The 24,513-nt window shown below is 48.1% G+C and overlaps 1 protein-coding gene across 4 annotated transcripts in view; it reads left to right on the top strand.

Moving 5' to 3' along the window:
* Window positions 1-24,513, top strand: part of VIT (vitrin) — an 84,307-nt gene that overhangs the window by 39,028 nt on the left and 20,766 nt on the right. For 2 of the 4 annotated variants that reach the window (XM_045580523.1, XM_045580524.1), the window contains exons 5-10: window positions 1,279-1,412; window positions 5,492-5,569; window positions 11,147-11,338; window positions 16,754-16,810; window positions 20,505-20,549; window positions 22,004-22,066. In XM_045580523.1, coding sequence (XP_045436479.1) covers window positions 1,279-1,412; window positions 5,492-5,569; window positions 11,147-11,338; window positions 16,754-16,810; window positions 20,505-20,549; window positions 22,004-22,066 — 569 coding nt within the window. Of the gene's footprint in view, window positions 1-1,278; window positions 1,413-5,491; window positions 5,570-11,146; window positions 11,347-16,753; window positions 16,811-20,504; window positions 20,550-22,003; window positions 22,067-24,513 lie in introns of those variants that run through there. The other 2 variants (XM_036434763.2, XM_045580525.1) reach the window with 2 other exon arrangements.

Raw genomic sequence — 24,513 nt, 5'->3', positions numbered from 1 at the left:
AAAACATATTCGCTCCACTCCACAACGCATAGGTTTGCTGAGGGACCCAAGGAGATACCATACATGACAAGCTACTTTCAACCTTTTTCATCTCCTGGCACACATAAATGATATTCAGAAACCTGAACTGAGCGTCTGTCTCACACAGTTACGTCATGTCAGGATCCAAAACCTTCAAAACCTAGAAAATAAATAAACAATTCCTTGTGTTGGAGGACTCTTTTAAAAGGCTTAACTTAGCTACACACCTTTCTGGCTCAAAATAAAAGGAATAATTTGCTTTTAAAAACATCATACCATACCCTTTGAAATAACTGGATTCATTCTGTGATGTCACACAACGAAATTGGAAATTGTCAGGAAAGAGGTTTTACTTATAAAAGAACAAATGGGGCTCTTGCCGGTATGGCTAATTGGTTAGAGTGTCGGCTTGTGCACGGAAGGGTTGTGGATTCGATTCACAGTCAATGGCATGTACCTGGATTGCAGGTTAGATCCCGGCCTAATAGGGATGTGTGCAGAATTTTTAAAACTTCCAAAACCTGACTATTTAGTCAGGAACACTGACCTCTTTTCCCTGACTGTCAAATAAAAAAATGACAACAGCCAACACAATAGGCATCTGATGTCTCTCTCACATAGATGTTCTTCTCTTTCCTCTCCCTCTCTTCCTTCCACTCTTTCTAAAAATCAATAGAAAAATATCTTTGGGTGAGGATTAACAACATCAAAAAGAAAGAATTAATGGGAATGAGTAAACCAGGGAAAAGAAATTTGAGGCGTAGTAAAGAGAAATTCCTGACTGAACAATCAGATCCTGTAATAAGAAAAAGAAGGACATCAGAGGTGGGAGGTGGATTCTGGGCCATAAGAAGGCGGCACGGTTCTTGGGGGGAGGGGGAAACTGCAAGTCAAGGTGACCCTTTTTCTTTTTAAAAAAAATATATTTTATTGATTTTTTACAGAGAGGAAGAGAGAGGGATAGAGAGTTAGAAACATCGATGAGAGAGAAACATCAATCAGCTGCCTCTTGCATACCTCCTACTGGGAATGTGCCCAGAACCAATTACATGCCCTTGACCGGAATCGAACCCGGGACCTTTCAGTACAAAGGCCGACGCTCTATCCACTGAGCCAAATCAGCCTTGGCTAAAGTGATCCTTTTCTTAATCTCACTGCTCTCCTATCTCTAAATAAAGACAGGCTGGTTTGGTATTCTATTGACCACATCAAACAATATTCTGTTCTTTCTTCAAAAAATTTATTTTCTCTTCACAGTGGTGTGCTCGATAATTCAGGAGGGAAAGTACTTGTTCAGAAAGTAGCTGGCCAGTCTGGCTACAGAGGGAGTTACTCCAATGGCGTCCAGTCCTTATCCCTGCCCCATTGGAGAGAATCCTTCGTCGTCTCAGGTATGCCCTCACTCTGCGGGGATGCGCCAACACAGGTGCTTGGGGTTCAGTAACCTCTTGGTACAAAATGTGCTCTTTCCAATGTGCTGTTAGTTTTAATTCATGGCCCACCTCATTTCATAAAACCTGAAGGATTAGTTCTTCTCATAATTAGGATCATGAGACAATGAATTATAATTACAGTGATAAATCACTGCAGCCTGGAAATATTGAAAGGCTGCAATTACTCATGTTAAACACACTGCAGCTATCTGTAAGCCCAATCAAACTTTTTAATTAAGTGAATTACATCTAATAACTTGGGTGTGTTTTTTTTAACTATTCCTTTTGTTAGGCCAAATGAATCTCAGATCTAGAACCTTATTCCTAGAGAATTCTGGTAAATGAACAGTTAGGGACATGGGCTCTTAAAGAACTGAGCAACAATTCGAGATTTGTTTTTATTTAGTAACTGTTGCACTAGTCAATCAGTCCTCACTATCTAGCTCTTTTGGATTTTTGTAGAAAATCATTTTCACTTTTCTCCCCTTTTCCAAAGAGGTAATGTCGGTGAGCTAGTGACTAGTACAATTTCACAGTGAAAAGGTAAGCAAGTATATTTATATTATCATGATTCCCCCCCCCCTTTTTTTATTATATTTGTGAATTTTCCCAACCTAACCTTTTTTTAAAAATATGTTTTTATTTATTTCAGAGAGGAAGGGAGAGGGAGAGAGATACATAAACATAAATGATGAAAGAGAGAATCATTGATCGGCTGCCTCCCACATGCCCTCTGCACGACTAATGCCAGTGGTCTTAATCCGGCATCTAGAAGGGTTCTGGAAACCTAGAGAAGGGGCTGTGCATAAATTAAACAATAGTCCAGAGATGAAACAATTTTGAAAGGCATTTGGGAGGGGCAGAGGAGCTTGGCTAAAGATTAAGATCAAGTTCTCCTCATCTAAGGACCCCTTGCTTTTTATTAGCACAATTTGTCCTAAGGCAAGGTGGAGATATACACATCGAAGGGTAGGGATAGGTACAGAATTCATTGCCAGTATGGGGAATTGCCTTTGGTTGTTCAGGTGTTTGGCCAACAGGAGGCAATAACATGTAGATTAAGATACCCTGAGCTGTCTGACAGCAAGCAATCAATTTATGCATCCCTTTCAGGTTTGGGGAAATGCCTTCAGCCATCCCCAACAGGTGATAACATGTGTGACTCAGCCCTTGTTGAGTCCCCAAATCCCAACCTTTCGATGAAACTCTTGCAATTATGACATGTTGGAACTGGCTTCCAGCACACAACCTCCTGGTTCATAGGTCAATGCTCAACCACTGAGCCATGCCAGTCGAGCACCAATCTAACCTTTTATTTTGCATTTTTTTTAATTTACAGAAAAAATCAAAGAATAATACAATGAGTATCTAGATTCCCCTTTACCAAGATTCACCAATTGTTAATAAGTTGCTATATTTACCTTATCTGTTTGTCTACCTATCATCTACCTGTATTTTGTCTAAAACAGGCAGGCATCATGACACTTGATCTTCAACACTCATATTGCAAGAGCAAGAACATTTTCCTAAATAACCAATACCATATCTGAAAAATTAGCATTGATGCAATATTATATAATAAATAGTTCCTATTCAATTGTATCCAATTGTCCTAAAATAGTCTTCAGAATAATTTATTCCTTTTTTGGATCAACAGTCCAAAGATCATCCATTGCATTTAGCTGTTATGTCTATTTGGTGTCCTTCAATCTAGAACTATCTCAATACATTACCTTTTTGGTCATGAACAGCAAATGACATTTTTGAAGTCCCAGCCAGTTGACTAGTAGTATGTCCCACAATCTGGACCATAAACATCTCCAATTGTTTCCTCCTGGTTGAATTCAGGTTAAATATTTTGGCAAGGATACGAGACAGGTAGCCTCATAGCATATAATTATGCCCTATCACAATGACCCTATCAGAAGGCACATAATGGCGATGTGGCCAGTTATTGGTGAGGCTAAATTTGATTAATTGGATATGTTACCTTCCCTCTCCATGCTGAAAATACCTCACAATTAATAAGCAATCTGCAGGGTGATACTTCGAAACAGCATGAATAGCTTGTTTCCCAACAAATCACTCAGTGGTGTAAACATCTATTGACCCTTGCTGCAGCAAGAATTATATTAGTAATTATAGTTGTTCTAATTCTGTCATTTCTTCCACATGCATTAGATAGTATTTTTATAGAAAGAACTACCCCTCCTCCCTGCTGCACCCTTAGGATACAAGTTAGACTGCTTCCTAAGTCAGAGAGCAGAAAGCCATCAACCATAGTGCTATGAGGTTTGCCTCGTCACAAAGAATCAGAATAGAGGACTTATGAAAAGGCTATGTCTGGAATACAAATTTGTTGAGTATGGAGAGAAATATAATCTCCTCATAGGTGTTTACCAAGTAGCTCCTGGCCAAATAAGAGTATTTTGATCTAAAGTATTTAGCCTGCAATCCAAGAATCCCAATAGAGGTTTAAAAGAAAAATTAATTCCATGAGCAAATCAATCTGCTGAGATTATTCCCTATAAATCTCAACTTCCACATCCCTTCATTCCATCTCCTGACATATAACGGAAAACCCTTTTGGCCAATGATAACAAACACTTATGAGACAAAGTGCCTGCCTTTGGGGGGCTTCTACATTCCAGGGACACTTTCTGTTTCCTGGTGGAATTTCGGGCATGACCTCATGGTGGGGGAAGACAGAGGGCAATTTCCAGTCCTATCTGGCTTGGTACTTCCTTACCCAGCCCCTGTCACTGATTGGTCTTGTTTTCTTTTCTTCTTTAAATATACTAGAGGCCCGATGCATGAAAATTCATACACTGGAAAGGGGGGGGGGTCCTTTAGCCCAGACTGCCCCCTCTCACAGTCTGAGAGCCCTCAGGGGCAGGAGGTGACATGGCAATCAGGGGAAGGCGACACCCCATCACACCTCTGCTGTTGCCACTGGTTACCTAGCCTTGGGTGACCGTGGGCAGCTGGGCAGCTGCCATCTGAGGCTTGCCTGTGCCTTGGGCTGGCCCTGGGTGGCTTGGGGGCTGAGGAGACTGGGGGACTCTAGAGGCAGGCTCATGGGGACTGGGCGCTGCCATCTTTGAGGACGGGGAAGTCAGTTAGCATATTCCCTCTTTATTGGCTGTGGGCACCCCCATCTTTTGTGATGGCAAGAGGGTCAATTAGTATATTAATTAGTATATTATATCAATTAGTATAATCCTTATTAGATAGGATTTTTATTGATTTCAGAGAGGAAAGGAGAGGGGGAGATAGAAACATCAATGATTAGACAGAATCGTTGATCGGCTGCCTCCTACACGCCCCCCACTGGGAATCGGACCCAAAACCCAGGCATGTGCCCTTAATCAGAATTGAACCCTGGACCCTTTAATCCACATGCTGACACTCTATCAGCCAAACCAGCTAGGGTGGTCTTATTCTCTCTGTCTCCATTATTTCCCTACTATATTATACATTAGCATTCCTTCTTCTTGCCTGGCATCTAACTTTCTCTCCCTATGTGGGCAACTTCTGCTTATTGTCAAGGCTGATCTACATTTCCATCTCCCTACTTCCAGGTTTCTGGAGGGCCAGGGAATTCAAATGGATCCCTCAGGGTCCATGAAAGTGAGAGGCAGCCAGTCAGGCATAGCCAGCCTGTGGCCAGAGCACTCCAGCATCTGACGAGGGGCATGGGGAATGTTTTCACATCTGTCTCCTGACCCAATTAAACATTCAAAGCCACGTGTATGAAAACTTCAGCTTCCATGTCACATCCTCATGGGCAAAACAGTGGATGCTCATGTGGACTCAGTCACGGAGGTTTCATTGCTTCCTTTTGAATATTAATAAAGTACAAGCCATCCAGGAAAGCAAAATGCCACTTGACTTTCGTACCGTAATCAATAATTCGGCACGGGGGAGACGGACTGATTTTATTGAACTCAAGAAAGACTAATTGGAAGGAGGGGAGCAGCTTATCAAAACAGAGCCATCCAAAGCCTAGAAATAAATCTTTTCTCTCTCTTTTGCAGAAGGTAAACCCCAAAAGGGCGTAACCTACCCATCAGCTCTTACATATTCATCAGCTAAAAGCCCAGCTGTCATCGCAGGCAAGTATTCAGAAGCGATTTCATCTAAATCTTCCAAGTTCGTAAACATGCAATGTTGTGTTTTAGGAGATAATGTAGAAATTAACATCTTAACTGGGCAAGGTCCACTGACTTCAGTAATATTTTAACAGATGCCAGGAAGATGGGCCCAGAAATCAATGGGTTGGGAGAGCTGGGGCAGAGAAATGAGGCTCTTTGTTGTTTTCCCAATTCCAAGATTGTCTCTCTTTGTGTCGTTCATTCAGACATCAATGCTGCCGCCTTGAATTTTATTGTAGCATTACTTTTGAAGATGACATGGCCTTCTGTCTGGAACTATTCCCAGGCATCTGAAAGGGGAAAGGCTGTCTTCCCGTAGGTGTGAAATGAAGGGAAGGGAAGGATGTGGCTTAGGAGATAAGAGCAAACAGCGAATCTGAATAACCCAGGCCACAGACACACTGCCTCTGAGGCTGCGGCCTAGCATCAGGTAAACCACAAAGGTGGTACTGGTAGCCCTCAGGCCAAGAAAACGCCTTTTTCTAGTTTCTGTGTGAGAGCGGGAAGCGTGCTCTGCAGCGGTGTGTCTGTGCGGGTTCTTTGATTTCCCACACAGAGAGAACCGGTGCGTTGCTTTATAATGGGATTTCTGCATTGCTCCCAGAAACTTGCTGGGCTGGCCTATTTTGTTCCTGGACTTAAGGAGAACATGGCGTAACAATAGTGTGAGAAGCTGGCATTTATCGAACATGTGCTGTGTGTGCCAGGCACAGTTCCCAGAGCTGATTACTGCATTCAATCGCCCCAATGCCACCATGGGTAGGTACTATTCTTAGCCCTAATTTACAGTTTAAGGAAAATACAGCCCAGAGTAGCTTAGTAACCTGCCCTTGGTCACACAGCTAGTGAGTGGCAGAGCTGAGAATCCAACCCAGACAGTGTGGCTCCAGAAACCTCTCTCTATACTATTCATCTGTATGTTTGTGCTAATAACAGTGTCTATAAGGAGCCTTGATCTGAGAGGCCTTGGCATACAAATAGCAACTGGTTTTCATCCCCTGTCCCCTGCTCCCCCAGTTACTTCTCCAACTCTATCTTTAATGACACCTAATGTTTCTGGCAATCTAGCCTTGTTCTGGTTGAAGTGCAAGGAGACAGCCGCGCCCCACCCCTATCCCCACGCTGGCAGCACACCGTGGTGGCTCAGGGACCATGTCTGACCTGGCTCCTGTCCTCTTTTGGTGTGGGCGCAGAGGAGGAATAGGGGGCATAAAGGCTGACCAGCTGATGGAGGGAGAGCGTCCCTGGCCTCTCTGTTGTCTCATCGAGGCCAGCAGTTCTCCGTGACTTCTGGGAGGTGACACCTGTGGACACATCTGGGGCCAGAGGATGGTGCTCGGCTGCACGGTGGTCCCCTGCTACTGGGCCTGAAGCTGGGCCCCCCTCTTCCTCTGAGTCAGGTCCGCCCCTGGGCTCGGCAGCCGCTCTGCAGAGCCACGGGAGTGACTGAGGCTGTCTTCTTCCTCTCAGGGGTTCGAGGGGAGCAAGGACAGGGTGAGGTCACCTTTACCTTCCCATCTCCTTTGGCCTTCTCAGCCCTGCACCCACCCCTTCAGAAACAATCCCTATGTTCAAGCAAGCCCCCCAACTTTAGGGACCATATATATATATATATATATAATTGATTATTTTTATAGATAGGAAGGGAGAGAGATAGAAAGCCTGAAACATCGATGAGAAAGAAACATCCATCAGCCGCCTCTTGCACAACCCCCACTGGGGATGTGCCCGCAACCAATGCACATGCCCTTGACCAGAATCGAACCTGGGACCCTTCGGTCTGCAGGCTGACATTCTATCCACTGAGCCAAACCAGTTTCGGCAGTACCCCCTGTTTTTACACTGAGAGGGAGAATACTTCCACACTCCAAGGATACTCTCCAAAACTTGTCCTGCAAGCCTGCCTCCGCAGCGCACCAGGTGGCTGGTGGGTGCTGGGGCTCAGCAAGACCAGAGAAGAGAGAGGCCCGCCTCCCTCCCGCAGGCCCCTGCAGTCGTGGTGAGCCAGTCCCTGGAAGTTCCCTCCCATGGATTGGGAAGGGCGAGGCCAGGAGGAAGGGCGAGGCCCAAATAGTGGCTACTAACCCCAACTCTTCTGGTCCTTTCCGTCTGCTGACCGGCCCCGGTGAGGTGGGGCTGGTGATGGCCAGATTCTAATCGAATGCTCCCTGACCCCCTGTGGGAAGGTCAGGGGCACTGCCCTCATTTAGAATGGGCACCAGGGCCTTCTGGCTCAGCTCCAGGCCTCAGCCAGAATCCAGACCACAGGGAACCCGGACAGCCTGCGAAGGTAGCTACCCAGGACCAAGTGTTTCCTCTGTGCAGTCACCTGGACTCCACAGGTCCTGAGGCAGGGGGCCTGTGGCCCCCACTTCCCGATGAGGCGCTGTTTTTAATGCCTTGCCTCAGGGCACCACTCCGACTGCCCCATGCCACACTCCAACGCTGACTGCACCCCTCAGAGAAGGCAAAGAGTGGGGAGAGAGGTGAAGGGGAGAGACTCTACAGCCAATTGGCAGCTTAGGTTATAAAATCCATCGGGTTTCTACATACTCCACATCAGAGGTCATTTCCAAAACTCTGTATACCCCAAGCGCCAAGGCCCAGCTCACCACCATCTACTTCTGGCAAGTACTTATTCCACGTGCCTGAGTCACTGACATCCAAGAGGAGTGCGGAGCAGACAGGCGGGCTTCCTGGCACGTACATTGAAAATGAGGAAGAGCCATAGTTAGAGCATCAAGTCAAGTACTGCTGATGTCACTTGTCCCCGCTACCAAACCTTCTCTGTCTTCCATGACATTGCCACTGGGCAGTACTATCCTACTATAAGATCTTGTAGAGTTGTCATAGTGGGAAAAGTTAAGTTCATTCATTCATTATGTATTCATTTACTCAATAATCATTACATCAAACACCTCCTATGGACCAGTCTCACCTGCAGTGAGGTCCCCAACTCAAAGAAAACATCCAGTGAGAATCGTAAAAGCGTGGCCTCTTTGTTGCTACTCTTCCTTACACGATGAGATTCCTGTAGCAGCGTTGGAAAGCAGAAGAGACGGTGAAGTGAGGCCAGCAGCTGCTCAGGTCTCAGCAGGCCCCTATAAAACACTCCCTCACCTCCCCAGGAATGTGCGTTAACAGGTAAATCAGGTTAGGATGACCTCTCAAAGCATCACAGCCTTCTTCCCCGGGACATTCTCTCACTCAGAAAACAGAAAGCCCCCTGATTTGGCCGCACAGCTCCTGCTGGACAGGCATTGCTTAGATTTAAACGCTGCTCGCCAGGCAGAGACAAACAGCTGCTATTTGGCTAGACGCAGGCGTCTTCAAACTACGGCCCGCGGGCCACATGCAGCCCGCAGAGGAGTCTGATCCGGCCCGCCAGGTTTTTTGGGCAGTGAGCGCAGCCGAGGTGTTACAGTAGGAATTAGTAGTTCATATAGTCCGGCCCTCCAGCTCTCTGAGGGACCGTGATCTGGCCCCCACTTTAAAAAGTTTGAGGACCCCTGGCAGAGCCTCGAGCTCCTCTGAGCTCAATAAAAACAGGTGAGTGTTTGAATCATAATTTGCAAGTAAAGTGTACTGTCAGTTTATTTATATCTTTCTCTCCAACATAATAATTATATCCCATCTGATAAAATAGACGATTCTATTAGGGCTTTTTCCTCTATGCAGCAGGCTGGACCTGGGGCTGCTCCTCCCTAAGAGGCATTAAAGAGGGTAGCGCTCACCAGAGGGTGAGACCGAGGAGAACTTTAGAGAGATTAGAAACTCCCCAAAGACTTGTTATGAGAGCGCAATTCCTCTAAAGTCATGGAAATGCCATAAAACACAGGTTCGGTTTTGCCCAAGGATGGCGTGAACACTGGCCGAACCCCAGAGCTGCTGCCAGCTCTTTAGCAATTTGTCTGGCACAGCCTAGGCAGACTTAGAGGCGGGACAGGCTGGAGAAAGGATCTGCTTCCTGCCTTGACAGGCCGGTGCCCGCAGGCGTAGACCAGATGACCGGACTCCAGCCCCATAGCAGGGCGGGTGCCGTTTGCTGACTGCTCCCCCAAGTCTGTGCTTTGACTGGCGCAGGAGGTGACAGTGTCAGGGTAGGGAATACCAGTGCGGGGCAGTGGATCCCTCTGCACAGCTGGCCTGGGCTATGGTAGACAGTTTCCCTGCGCACTCACTGCACAATGTCAAAGAGGAAGTTGGGTGGTTCCCACAGAGTGCATCACCTTTCTATCTCAGACGTTACCCCCTATGCCTGCTGGTCTGTGTACCTGAGACACACCAACCGGGAGCCAAGTTAAGGCTAGAGCTAGCATGCTGTGGTGGGCTGAAATGTACCCCCCCACCCACCCTACCCCAAAGTTACCCATGTCCTCATCCCTGGAAACTGTGAATGTTACATGGCAAAAGTGGGCATTGCAGATGGGATAAAGCTAAGGATCTTGCGATGGGGAGCTTATTCTGAATTATCTGGGTGGGCCCTACATGCAATCACACATATCCTTATAACAGTGAGCTAGAGGGAGATCTGACACACTCACACACCGAGGTGGAGCAGAGAACACTGAGGACACCGGCCATTAAGGTTGGAGTAGTGTGGTCACAAGCCAGGGAATGCCAGCAGCCACCAGAACATGGAAGAGGTGGGAAACCAATTCTACTCAACAACCTCCCAAGGAAGCTCAGTCTTGCTGACCCCTTGAGCTCAGCCAGGATGACACCAGTTTCCAGCTTCTGGCCTCCAGAACTGTCAGAGAATACAGATGGGCAGATAGAGAAGCTGGCATAACCCCCATGGGACCCACCGGGCATTTTCGAGGGTTCTGTTGTCCTTCCAGGACTGGGGTGCTTTTCACTTTGTGGGACCCTTTTGTGTCTCCTTCCGACACAAACCCATGCTTCTGAAGACAGTTCCCAATGCCCAGTGGGTAGTCACATGTCCCCTTGCCCTAAACCTTCAGAAATACTCTCAGGGCCGCCAGAGTAGTAACAAACACACTCATTTAAAATTGTGTAAAAGCAATCTAATGTGTCTCACACGGATGAAGACCACAGGTTAGCCGAATCAACATGATCCTTACAATCTAACTAGTTCTCTTACTTCACTGGACAGATGAGGAAACTGAGGCCCAGAGGAGTTAGCTGACTAGTCATGAACTGGCAATCTAGAATGCATTCTCTAAAAGTGAGTGATAGTGAACACTAGAGTACTTTTTATCCCTGGACCAATGTAATTGAAATATCAAAGAAGTATGTTTATGACCGTTGCCTCTAGCAATGAATCATGTTCTGCCTTATCCACGTCTCTGAGGTCTGAACTGTCTTTAATTACTTTGTTGTTCTTCACTCTTTGGTTTGTGTATTGGTTGATTGCTCCATCCTGTAGGGCAGGTGAGTTCCGCCATCCACAGCCGCTAGCTCAGGTCTTTGCCCACAAGCTGGTGTCCAATAAACTTTTATTGTATATCTGTCCTGAGGGGTCTACTGGCTATTTGATAGGCCCCAGTGTAATTTCTTTTTTTTTTTTTTTTACAGATGAGACCACAAAAGCCTCTCAGAAACCATCAGTTCCAGGGACAACCGCACAGCCAGGGACCCTGATGCAGGTACCGGGGACCACCTCTGCAGAAGGCTCCCACACCACCTTGCCCAAGCCATCCCCACCGGCAGGCGAAGCCACCAGCAGCCCCAGACCACAGCCTGCGGGCCACAGGAGCCAGCAGCTGGGTCAGTAGGTACACTGTGTGTTTCCAGTGCAAGAAAGCGGGAGTCTGGCTCTTAGATTAGCCCTCAGTCTGAACGCCTGTGGAGTGCCTTCTTCACCTGTGGAGCTGAGGGAGGGGGGAAAGCCTGAGACCTGGGCCAGGGGTATATGTTCTCCCAGTTTTAAAGGGTAACTGTGAGCCCAATAAGAATAGTTTAGGATCAAGCTAAGAGCTAATAAGCAAACTATTGATATATAGAAAGGGTTTAAAATAGATTCAAAAATAGGTCCTTTGTTATACTTTCGAAGGTAGGAGATCACACGAAACTTTCCCGTTACAAAATCCCCATTTCTCCAGAAGCTCAGCTGAAGGCATAGGAGGTTCTCCGTAAACACTGTTCCGTCTTAAGTGACAGATTATAAACTCCTGGGAGTTTTCAAATATTAGAAACAAACAAAACAAAACAAATCCCTTTAGGAAAAGCCAGATAGCTAACATTTTTATTCCTTTTCTGACAGCTTTTTGTCCTGCTACTTGTATCCATTTCTTAAGTGAAGCGTTAGGTTTCACCAAAGACCAGTTTATGGGAGCAATCCCAGCATTACCTCAAACACAACACGAAGGGTGCGCTGGTGACCCCATCTCCTGTTTCTATACCACATCTGTGGAGCCTGGATCATCAGCACCTCCTCCTTCCATGGCCCTTCGGGAAAGGGGGGTGGGAAATTCCACAGAAGTGCCACCGCTGCCTCAGCAATCTGTCCTAATATTTCCCTCCTGGTGCCACTCTGTCCTTCCAGCCTTACCGCCAGCTTCCAAACAGTCCGGCCACCCAGCATGGCCCTTCCTTTCCATATCAAAGCCAACTAACTCTTGTTCCATCTTTTTATTTCATAAACACACACTTTAGATGTGCAACATACTCTCCTGAGCATCTTACAAATATCAGCCTATTAAATCCTCACCACAACCCTATCACGTAGAGGTTTCTTTTCATTTGACTGACCCATTGTGCTGACGATGAGGAAACCAAGGCATAGGGAGGCGAGGAAACCAGCCCCAAATCACACAGCTGGGCAGGGGCAGAGCTGGGTTTGAGCCTGGCAACCTGGCCCTCCTGTGACTCCCCTTGCAAAAGGCCTCCCTGCCATAAACCACACCCCAGGTGCTAATGAAGATCACAGAAGCAGGATGGGTGGCAAGATTAGACACAGCCAACTCCCACTGTGATGAATAGTAAGTAATGGAGCCCACAGTGGATAGGGTCCACCTGCGGACCCAAGGGTACCGGGTTCAATTCCAGTCAAGGGCATGTACCTCAGTTGCATGTACCTCATCCCCGGACCAGGCCCTGGTCAGGGCGCATGTGGGGGGCAGCCAATCAATGTGTTTCTCTCCCATCAATATTTCTCTGTCTTTCCCTCTCTCTTCTACTCTCTCTAAAACTCAATGGTAAAATATCCTCGGGTGAGGATTAAAAATAATAATAAGTAATGGAATGCACATAGTCCACACTTTTCATGTGCCAGGCACCCTGAATGCATTAATTCATTTAATCTTCCCAACAGCCCTATGAAATAGATTATTATTCCATTCAATGAACAACTCATGGGAGAAGCTATGTAAATAAAGTCCCCAAATAAATATAATTTTGGCCTACCTGGCATGGCTCAGTGGTTGAACATCAACCTATTCCCAGTCAGGGCACATGCCCAGATTGTGGGCTGGATCCCCAGTGTGGGGCATGCAGGAGGCAGCTGATCGATGATTCTCTCTCATCATTGATGTTCCTATCTCTCTCTCTCCCTCTCCCTTGTTCTCTGAAATCAATTTTAAAAAATGTTTAAAAAGTAAAAATAATTTCTGAAGATTGACAGACACTTCTCACCACCCTATTCTTACTCATCTCAGGTTAATATGAACACAGGCACACTATGCCTGACAGCAAACGAGAAAGCACTTAGGAAGGATCCTGGAACAGGGCTCCCATGGCAAACATTTTCCATCCATTTTCTTAATTTCAGGCTCTTGCCTTTTGGAGGCCTTGATTCTTTCAAAGACTTCTGAGTAGCTGAGTAACTTCTTGTTTGCTCCTGGTGTCTCCTTAGAGGACAGCTTTCACCTAACATGTATAATTAAACATGTGGCATATTTACTTGGCTGCCCTGGGAGCTTGGAAATCCTATTACAGGTTGGGCCTGTGCTTATGGAAAACCACAAGCAACTTGAAGTAGTGGCTCCCAACCTGGCAACGCTTCATTTTTCCTGGCCGGGGGATAGGGCCTTGGACGAGAGCCTCCCTGCCCATCAGTGTTCCTTCTTCATCCTCGTCCAGCGCCCGCGCCCATGCTGCCCCACAGGCTGCTAGACAGATACTCTGAGCGAGCATCCATGCAGAATGCCCAGTATTTGCTAAGAAAGGAGCCAGACCATGGAGGGGGGGAGGGAGAGAGGACTTTTAAAAGCTTACTCAAAGGACTTTCTGTAGGACCGAAGGGAGTGAAAACTGATGTGTGAAGAGCTATGTCTTTTTTAATAACAACTTGATTGAGATACTTTTTGCCCAGCATACAATTCACCCATTGAACATGTACAATTCAATGGTTTTTTAGTATATTCACAAGGTTGTACAATCATTCCCCAACAATGAGTAATAGGACATTTTCTCTCCCCAACAACAAACCCTATTCCCCAACTGAGTCATTCACTGTATCTCCCTAATCTCTCCTTCCTCCAGCCCCAGGTAACCACCAATCTATCTATAATACTTTCATGAATGCCTATCTTAATATATGGCTATAGTTGCTTTCAGTGATATCGTATCCCAACTATATAATCTTTAGTTTACAAATAACCCCTCTGTTTCTTCAAATGAGCTGGAAATAATCTGCCACCTGTAGTGGGAGAGTAACTCTGCTGATGCTGGACAACTGAGTTGCTGTTATTGTATTTATCAAGGTTGGCTTTCTGTTCGTGTTTTCTCTTATTTTGACTTTAGTCAAAAGATTTAAGTAGTGGTTGTGAATGAGGGCATTCCAGTAAAATCTAATTCATTTTATTTATTCGACAAATGTTTATTGAGGTCTACTATGTGTCAGACACTGTTCTAGGCTCTTGGGCTGCATTGGTGGACACATCCCACCAGGATCCCTGTAGCAGGTCGCTTCAGCTTAGGACATGTGAGAAGTGTGCAGGTGGGACAGGAGCAATCTGCATTTGGGGTCCATGACTCATCTTTGCTCTACAAGGAGGTACAGAGCTGCCTCTCAGATGGGACGTAGGAACTTGGATGGGTTTTAGTAGAAAGTAGAAAGTTTGTGGCAGGAAAAGACAGGGGAAGAGGAGCTGATGTAGGTGGAAGGGCTCTGAGGAAGATGGGGCTGGACACCAAGGCCTCATCATAGCCCCTTATTGATCCAGGAATGTGCAAAGCTAACAAGACACTGAGAAACAACTCAAGGTTGGGGAAAGAGGTCCCAAGAGCCAGAGTGACAGAGACCGCCTCGCCCAGGCAGGAGTGAGGCTGTTCTTCAGGTGGAGGCAAAAGACTATCGGCACCCACTGGAGTCAATAGGCTGCAGAGCTGCATCCCAGGACCAGAGGGGGGTAGCCTAGAGAACCATATCCATAGATAGGCTGAGGAAAGTTCTGGAGAAGATGGAAAAATCCCTCCAGGCCCACCTGCAGAGTCAGCTGAATCCACCAGGTCTGCAATGTGGAGTGGCTTTGCCCAGCATTGCTTTCCTGGTCGGGTTTGTATTAAGAAGCTCTATGGTTGCTTCAGCTAATCTAGCCTGTTAAATGCCTCTACAAGGAAGGGTAGACCAATGAAGGAAGCAGAGCACCACCTAACGGCAAGGCATAGTAATGGCTCTGATCACCTCCTACTCCACCCTCTGACAGCTGTTAGAAAGGAGAAGGAAGTGGTGAACTCTGCACAGGAAGGAGACCAGCTTCTCTAACTGCCCATCCCTTCCTCATGCAACTTCCCTGTCTACCAACGTTTATCTCGTCTCTGAAGGTTTAATTCCCTTAACGTGTCTGGAGAAAGTTCTTCCTAAAATCCAGTCTTACAAATAGGAAAACAAACATTGCAAAAGAAAAATGGGTGAAGGTCATGACCAGGCAAAGCTAAAGCGGAAGAACTGTAAGTGGCCAATAAATATAACAAAAGACGTTCAAACCCCACCAGGAATAAAATAGATGCAAATTAAGCAATACGATGTCATTTTCACCAATTCACACTGGAAATTGATCACACACAATTATGGCAAGCGTGTGGAGACCTGACCCAGAATTCGCACTTACAGGAACGTATTTTCAGGTAATTACCAGCCAAGGACATAAAGAAGCCAGGACACAGATGCTGTTCATCATAGAAAACTAAACGGAAACAGTTTAACTGTCCATCATCAGACCAGTAATGGAGCTACTATACAGCTATTAAAATTTTGATGACGAGGTGCACTTACTGACAGAAGGTTAGCCTGGGACAGCCTGGGAGGTCAAAGCAGCGGCTACAGAACAGCCTGGGCACCATCTCATGCTCATAACTGTGTCCTGTGGGTGAGAACACAGCACAGAAAAGGGAATCTAACTCTAGAAGCCAAAACTGTATACCAGTATAGACTGTACACTCGAATACAGGGATTCATTACATTACAGGTGATTTCTTACTATCCTTAGTATATTTTTTACAGTAAGCATGTGTTGTCTTTATAATTAGCTAGTTTTACTTGTGTCCAAATAACAAAGACAACAGGAATGGGAAATGGATGGCACATGGATCTGATTGCAAGAGAAGCTGATGGTTTTCCATGGCCCCTCCATGAAGCTTGGTCTTCCCCTCTGCTGGTTTTTACGTGGCCCCTCTCCCCCGCAAAGGGATTTTGCATTTCTCTTTACAGAACCCCCACCTCTCCCATCTCCCTCCTCCTTTGCTTCAGAGAAATTGCCCAATAAATAATGAATGCTTAAGCATATTTGATTCTCTCTCAGAGTAATTAAGGATAACCCACTGTGTACCTTTAAGAATCACTGAGCACTAACGCTCTTTGCATCAATGCCACGTTAACACCGTTTAAGCAAATTGCTCAATGTTAAGTGACGTGTCTATTGAAGGATTACTTTAACCTCCTTGGGAGTGGCACAACTGAGGAGAATTATTGTAATAATGAAGTATAAAAATATGGTACTTTCATAAAACAAGTGAAATACAAGGGTTATTATTACCTGGAATAGTGCTTTGAATTAAACCCTTTTTCTTTCTTTCTTTCTTTTCCATTTCAATGCTTCCTCTGGGGCAGGTTCAGACCGCCCAAGGACAAAGCTTTACCTTGGGTCTGGCCTTGGTCATGTCTTATTAGGTTAGAATCACGGGAAGGAGGAGAGCGATTAGATTAACATTCACGCTCTGACCAGTCAAATGTTATTACAGATCCCTGGCCCACCGCCTCCGACACAAGCAGCCAGAACAGCCCCCGTGCCAGCCCAGGTAAGAGCCTGCCCTCACCTTTCTGGCTGACGAAAGTTAAGTGTGTTTACACGGGTTTTGTCTTTCCAAACCCTTGCCATTTGATTTGGATTTGGACAGAAAGCATTCCACCAGGTTATGCCAACAAAAGATACAGCCCAAGGGCCCCGCTTGTAAAGAAACTTGTAAGGAAAGCAAGGAAGCCTTACATAAGCAAGGTTTTCCCTCCGCGCGGTTCCCTGGAGGCAGTTCTGTGGGGGGTTTAGTAAGAAATTCCTCAGGACTCAGTAACTGACGCCTGTGGACCTGAAAAGGGATACTCTCTGGGGCTTGTGCCTGAGGCACTGGGCAAACAGAGAAGTTTTTATCTTTTCCCGGGAAAGGCAGAGCTCCGTGTGCCCTGGTACTTCCAGCGGTGAGGAAGGTGAGGAACAGAAGCACATCCCCTCTGCTCCCGGAGTCTCCTCTGCACTACCCTCTCCCTGGCTCCCTCCGTTCCCTCTGTGTGCCCTTCCAGGTCTGAGCCAGCCCTGGCACCGCAGAGGGACGGAGCGCTCTCCTGATGGTGAAGCTGGAGCGATTAGAAGGGGGATTGAGTGACCTCAGAGGCTTCCGCTAACTCTGGGCCCTGAGCTCACAGACTTGATGGAAGGACTGTTCCCTTTGCAGCCCCAGGGCGTTGGGATGGGGGCCCAGACCTCCAAGGGAAGGGAGCAGGTCTGTCTTCTGCTAGGACAGTGGTCGGCAAACTCATTAGTCAACAGAGCAACAAACCGAGGCTCGCCAGCTGCAGTTTGCAGACCACTGTGGGCGATACCTGCCTGTCCTCCACATGTTGAAAGACCCCTAAAGAGACTGTAGGTTCTCTTTAGCTCTGATGCCAACTGGAGCAGGGACTCCATGAGGTCCCGCGGACAGGACCAGCAGCTTCTGCGAGCTTCCCAATTACGTCCGTCCATCCGTCCGTCCGTCCGTTGGCGCTGCTGTCCTCGACAAAGGGCTTAGGAATCTGCTCATTGGGCGGGGCAAGGACTCCAAGGCCATTTTAGTCCTCACCAGGCCCCGGGGAGTGTTCAGGCAGCCAAGCGCGGGGCACTCCCTCCTCCTGTCCTCTTGGCCAGGAGCTTTGCCTCCTCTGCAACCCCCAGAAGGAGGGCCCACCACAGAGAGCTCAGCTGGCTTCCAAGGAAAACCTGAACCAGGGCATTCTCATCAGGGGCAAAATGAGGGAAAGAAAGCAGACTGCTGGCTGCATGTGGATCAAGCGGGCCCCGGGTAATCCCCTCAGGTACCAAAAGCAGACGCTCGGGAGCTGCTATCCAGAAGCCTGCCGGGCGACGGTGTCAGCCTGGCCCCGCTGCCCACTGCTCAGCACCCCCGCCCGCTTCCTTTGCCAACACTCCCTCCCCGCACGCTGAGGGCCTCTGCCGCTCAACCCAGGTCACCCGAGGTGCGTTAGCCTCTAGAAAATGTCTCCTGGCTCTGTCTGTTCTGTGTCCAAGAGAAAATTCCTGCCAGTCCAGACACCACAGGGCTCTCACGGGGCTGGTCTGCATGAGAGGCCCCAGCTGGCAGCCTCGGCCTTGCCACTGGAATCAGGCACGGCCAGGGCACGGTTGGAAACGAGACCTATCTCTAGGCCCTACTTTAAAAAAACAAAACAAAACGTATTTTTATTGATTTGTAGAGAAAAGGAGAGGGAGAGAGAGAGAAACATCAGTGATGAGAGAACATTATGGATCGGCTGCCCCCTGCATGTCCCACACGAGGGATCCAGCCTGCAACCCAGGCACGTTCTCTGACTGGGAATCCAACCGTGACCTCCTGGTTTACAGGTCCACACTCTACCCCTGAGCCACGCTGGCCGAGCACAAGTCTCTCTGACTTCAGCTTCCCCGGGGAGACTTAAGGTCAGAGAAGGCGGGCGAGTCCCACAAGTGCCTGGCTGGTTTGGGGCAGACCTGGGATGGGTCTTCCAACTTCTTTTTCCACACCGCCCTGTGCCTCTGCACAGGAATACAAACCTTCTACCAAGTGTGCTTCCTTCTCATTACAACCAAGTCCAAAAGCACCAGGTCTCAGCTGTCCAAATATTACCCAGCCCTCGGCGTTTGGGTAAAAGTGACTTGGTTCAAACCCATCCCAAATAAATGGAAGTGGCACCAACAGGACAGGCGGAGGCATGGAAACGGCCTATCTCCAGCGAAAGCAACAGCACCCAGAATCCTAACTCTTCATAACCTCCAGGTGCTGACAGCCTTGGGCAAAAACAGATGTCACCAGCACCTTTTTATTTACTTTCTTAAGGGAAAGGGCAAAGTGCATATTTTTACCAGTAGGTGGCAATAGAGTGATAAGGTTGAAGCAGCGGAGTGTTTGAACATGTAAATCCTAAATATTTTGAACCTGGCAATCATCTCACTCAACCTGCCAGTGTTATCTACAAAGGAATGGAGGTTCATAGAGGGCATGTGACTTGCTCAAGGTCATCCGCCTGGTTAATGGCTGAGCTACATTAAACTCCGCTCCCACCATGAAATCGGAATGTGCCAGAGCACAGAGTGACTTTCAGAATCGCCTGCCATCTTAAACCCACTGCTTTTGAGTGTGTCAATACTTCCAGCATGCAGCAGCAGGGATGGTCTCTGAGAAATGAGACCGTTTATCATACCTTAGCTTTGGGCTTTCGGAGTTGGAGGTGGGTTGGGGAGTGGGAAAGTAAGGGAGGAAGGGAGAGAGGGAAAGAGGGAGGGAGGGAGGGAGGGAGGGAGGGGGGGGGAGGGAGGGAAGGAGGGAAGGAGAAAAGAGGAAGAGAGGGAGGAAAACAGCTGTTTGGGTATCTTTTTGAGACTTCCTAATATGCCAGTGTTACCTCCAAGCCCCTCTCAACCATGATTTCCCTCCCCCCGCCCCCGGCCCCCAAACAGGTCAGGGACTTTGGAGTAGGAATCCCCCCTTCCCAGCCGCCCTTTCCTCGGTATCAGCCAGCACCAGCCTGGGTGCAGGGGGCGGCGAGCGTTAAACATTTTACTGCGGAAGGAATGCCGGGGCCACTGGCTTTGTTCTGCTGGAGGCGCTCGGTGAGAAGCAGAGCCTCAGGAACGTAGTGCCTGCTCCCCGAAGGGGCCACGGTTCTCCAAGGAAGAGAACACAAACAGACGGGCGGCTGAGGCGAATGTGCCTGGAACGATGCTGGGTACACACTGTGTGTTTAACTGGTGCGGAGAGATGGGTGGCGGATACAGATTTCAGCTACAATGAAAGCTTTTCTCAAAGTCTCCATAGTCCCAGGAAGAATTCACTACTTGGGTTGTGCACGTAATGAGTTCCCCATCTCTGGAGGCATTCAAGCACTAGCTATCCACTTGCTTTGGTGAGGGTGCTGCAGAAGCATGCTGGGGGGGGGGGGGGTTGGGTTGAATGACCGTTTAGGTCCCCTTGAATCCCAGGATTCCCACTTTCCCATGATCCTTCGTGCACAATGGAGAGCAAGAAAAGGGCAAAAGTGTTTTTGTCTTTGGCTTCAGACCTTTCCATGAGAAAATCCCACACGTTTCTGGCTGCTTCATCCAAAAGTCTGCCCCCTCGCCCTTCACTGAACCTCCTGACGCAGTTGGAAAATGTGATCATCCTGAGGGGAGGGAGCAGGGATCACTGGAGAGACTGCTGGTTTCATCCAAATAACAAGTTTGTTTCTTTTTACTTTGAAAACCAGGGGACACGGGCATGTGGAAACCTGGATCGGTCCTTCTGGAAGCAGGTAACTGTACAGCCCACCTCCTCCCCAGACCCGATGGTGACACACAGGACTCAGAACCAGGGAGGCCCATACCCAGCCGGGCCCAGAGGCCAGGCGCTTTCACCCCACCCCACCCCCCCCTCGGGGCCTGGGAACTCCCACAGGGGCCTGGGCTGAGGGGGATGCTGTAATAAAGCGGAAAAGCAGGCTGAAGACAGCAGAGGGAGGCAGTCCCCTGCCCCCAAAGGGGATGTAGGCCCTCTCCCTCCGGACACACTGACTTCCTTCCATTTCCCCTTCCTGCTCTGCAAGTGGTTCTGAGGCTTCCCCTTCAGGGAAGGCACGCTGGTCACTGTTCGCTGCCTCACGTGTGTGAAACGGCAGCAATAAACCCGGACTCCGGCTCTCGGTGCAAGAGGGGGGACAGAGGTAGAGGAGAGGACTCAGCCAGGGACTTCCGTTTCCTTCCCTCCCTCCAATGAGGGGTCTGGGGCAGTTTCCTGAGAGGCTCCTGGCTGAGAAAGGCCCGAAGACACCCGGTGAGCTCTCTAACGATGTGAGGAAGCGAGAAGAGCATGCCGACCCTTAATGGGAAGATGGAATCAGGTGCTCTGCAAGTTGGAAAAACTAACAAGCCGGGAGCAAGCTCACTGCACCAGGAGTGGGCAGAGCCCAACGGGGAGGCTGGGGGTGTCCTGAGCATCCTCAAAACAGGGAAACCCACTCCCAGTGCAAGTTTTCCTCTGCCTGGGAGGCTCACTGGCCTTAGCGAGCCTAAGAGAGTGCTTATGTGCTGTCTTTAATCCCTTAAACGGTACATGTGTGATCTTGGCTGCCATGCAAATGGCTCCTAAAAAACACACACAACCCTGCGGTTGAAATTCAGGTCCTACAGCCGCTCAGAGCACAAGGCCGTTTCGCACTGTTACTCAGAGGAGCCGCATTTTAGATCCTCTTGTTTGAGTTACTTGTACCTTTTCTCGGCCCCTCCAGTCTACATCCCACCCCGTAGGATGGTCCTCCTTGTGTCTCACTCATCTTTGTTCACTGACTCAGTCACCAAATGTCCGCTGAGGGCTTGCAGGTGGTGGGCACCGTGAAGGTTCATGATGAGCGAGGCGCAGGCCCGCCCCTGGAGGTTTCCAGGGCTTTGCAGAGGGATAAACCACAGGGGCGAAGCACTTCAGGCTCTCAGATAAGGAAACTGAGGCTCAAGCAGAGTGAGTTCACAGGAGGGGACAGAACTCAAAGTGTGACTTCCAATCCCTGTGAGCACCAACTGTGCCTTCAGTAGGCAGTCAGTCAATATTCATTCCCTCTTATCTCTTCCGATGGGGGTGGTGAGGAGAAGAGCACAGTTAGCAGTAAGCCGGCCCCCTGAGCTGGGTGCGAATATCCATTGTGTCCCCATCCCTCGGGTAAGACCAGAAGCTTCCTGTGCTTCCGAATCACCAAGAGTTTGCTGCTCTTTCCAGGATTTGTCCTGAATGAAGAAACAAGCACACAGCCTCTGGACCCCGTCTCCCAGGGAGATCCGAGTGAGTTAATGAACAACGAGAAGCCGGGAGTGACTCCGACATCTCATCTGTTGGCTCCTCTCTTCCCACTCACTCCCACCCAAACCTGCCTCTTTCCAACCTCGGCTCTGCTTACCTCCCCTCTCCTGTCACTTTGTTCTAAGGGGAAAGGGAAGTTTTTGAAGGATTTAAACTTTCTGTGTGCTTGAGGGGGAGAGGATCAGACGTTTGAAACATCACTATGGCAACAGGGCAGAATAGGGACACAAGAGCATATGAAGAGGAGGCTGGCCAGTGGAGAGGATAGTAGGCAGAGCTCAGAGTTGCAGAGAAAGAGCAGATTCAATAGATATAAAGATGGGAGCATCTACAGGACTGGAGGAGGAGAATGGGCAATTAAAAGTGATCAGAGCAACTAGGTAGAGGTACTGCCCTGAGGACCACTGGGAACAGGGCAGGTTGAGGCAGGGAGGCCATTTAAGTTCGTTTATCTTCTGCAAAACACTGAGAGCTGACTACCCAGACTACCCTGATACAACATTCAGAAAGAACAGCCCAGCCGGAAATTTAGAGTTGGAAGATGATGAGCTATGGTTCAAAACCAAGCCTATGAAAAAAGGCAATGTGACCTAGAACTTACACCTGATAAACTTTAACACTAAATAGGTGAAGGAGAGGCCACCTGAGGATAGTAGAAAGGAGGGACCAGAGGAAAAGAGGAAAACCAGGAGGGGAGTTGGGTGTGCAAGCCAAGGAGAGCATCGGCAAATTCCCCCAGAAGTTTACTACGAGTCAGCCACCACTGGGCTGTGAGTCTCAACCCCACAGTGTATGACAACCATCAGAAGAAATCTTTAAAAATTAAAGATGACAAATTCCTGCCTCAGACCTACTGAATCTGAGCCTAGCTCTTGCTATTCAAAGTGTGGTCTGGGGACCAGAAGTATCGACATTGCTTGTTAGAAATGCAGAAGGCCAGGCCCCCAAATCCAGTGGTGACTTCGCACAGTAACTCCTGACAAGCACAGCCCAGAGCGCTTCCCAGTCACCTTTATTCGCTGAAGCTGCCTAAGCGACTGACACTTACCTAGAAACACTGGCCTCGTGTATTTATATGGCAACACAAGGCATTAATCAATAAAATTGAACCTTGTTGCAGAAAACCAAAGCAATTAAGAAAACTGATAAATTGATTCCTATAGACGACATATCTTACCTTCTCTTTCTAGTCCTCCAATCTCTACCACAGTAAATCGCTCATGCTCAACATTTCATATCCCACTTCCACCCTTTAGTACTGATCTCATCTCAATATGAGAAAGCCACTAGGTCTCAGTGAGCACGTGCCCTGAGACAGAACCACTGTCATTAGATCATTCTGGGGAAGGGGGAGGGGAGGGAGACACACAAAGATGACCTCAATTCAGCCATCAGGCTAGGAAGCGAAGAGAACTACTCAAATAGAAAGCCACCTCACTTCCTCAAAACCTAGCTGCAAAATGAACATGCCTATCCGAGACACAGTTCAAAAACATAAGAAATAAGGGGGGAATGGTCTACAAAATCCACGTATTCTACTTTATGCATTTTAGAACAAAATCTCCTTTGGCTCTTGCTCTAATTAATAGTTACTAAAACACACATACACACACCAAAAAACAGTGATCATTTTAAAAGGTTCATTGAACTGCTCAGCTGACATCTGAAGGCGAGCCCTCTCCAGGAGTTACTTCTCAAACTTGGATGTTCCCCTGAACCACCTGGAGACCTTGTTAAAGAGGAGTTCTAAAAGATCAGCTACGGTCTGGGTGGAGCCTGTTTCCAGCAAACCACAGGCGCCAGTGGGCAGCAAGCCCTGAAGAGCACCAGTGCCACCTGCTGGCAGCAATTCACATTGCAAGCCCAGGCCTAGGCAAGGAGCCCACAAGCCACATAGCAGTTCCCCTTCTCTTTTGCTTTATCCCAGGCTTTAGTGGCATCTTTCATCTCTACTTCCTGACTTATTTGCTCCTTCCAATCCTCATGCCAGGGGTCATGCTTAGGCAGAAGCAGTTTGGGGGCAGCAAGGACAGGGCAGGCCAGCTGAACAGGAAGAGTCAGCAGGCACTATCCAGGCAAAAAGGAAGTTAACAGTTTGCAAGATCCACTAATGAGCTGAGGCACCAACTGCAGCTGGAGCGGAGCCAGCCAGGCCCACAGAGGTCCCTGGCAAAGCCCACTTCTCTGGCTGGGATTGCCATGAACCACTGCAAGGAAATAAAGCACATTCTCACATGGAACTTTTCCCCTTAACCTGCCAATTCAGTGATCTCTCTTTATTAAATAGTTCTCATCAATTCTGCTTTTATTTATTTATTTTTAATACATTTTATTGATTTTCCACAGAGAGGAAGGGAGAGGGAGAGAGAGCTAGAAACGTCGATGAGAGAGAATCATCGACCAGCTGCCTCTTGCACACCCCGTAATGG

The sequence above is a fragment of the Pipistrellus kuhlii genome, unplaced genomic scaffold (assembly GCF_014108245.1).
Source record: "Pipistrellus kuhlii isolate mPipKuh1 unplaced genomic scaffold, mPipKuh1.p scaffold_m20_p_13, whole genome shotgun sequence".
NCBI lineage: Eukaryota > Metazoa > Chordata > Mammalia > Chiroptera > Vespertilionidae > Pipistrellus > Pipistrellus kuhlii.
This window is presented reverse-complemented; position numbering and strand designations above follow the sequence as displayed.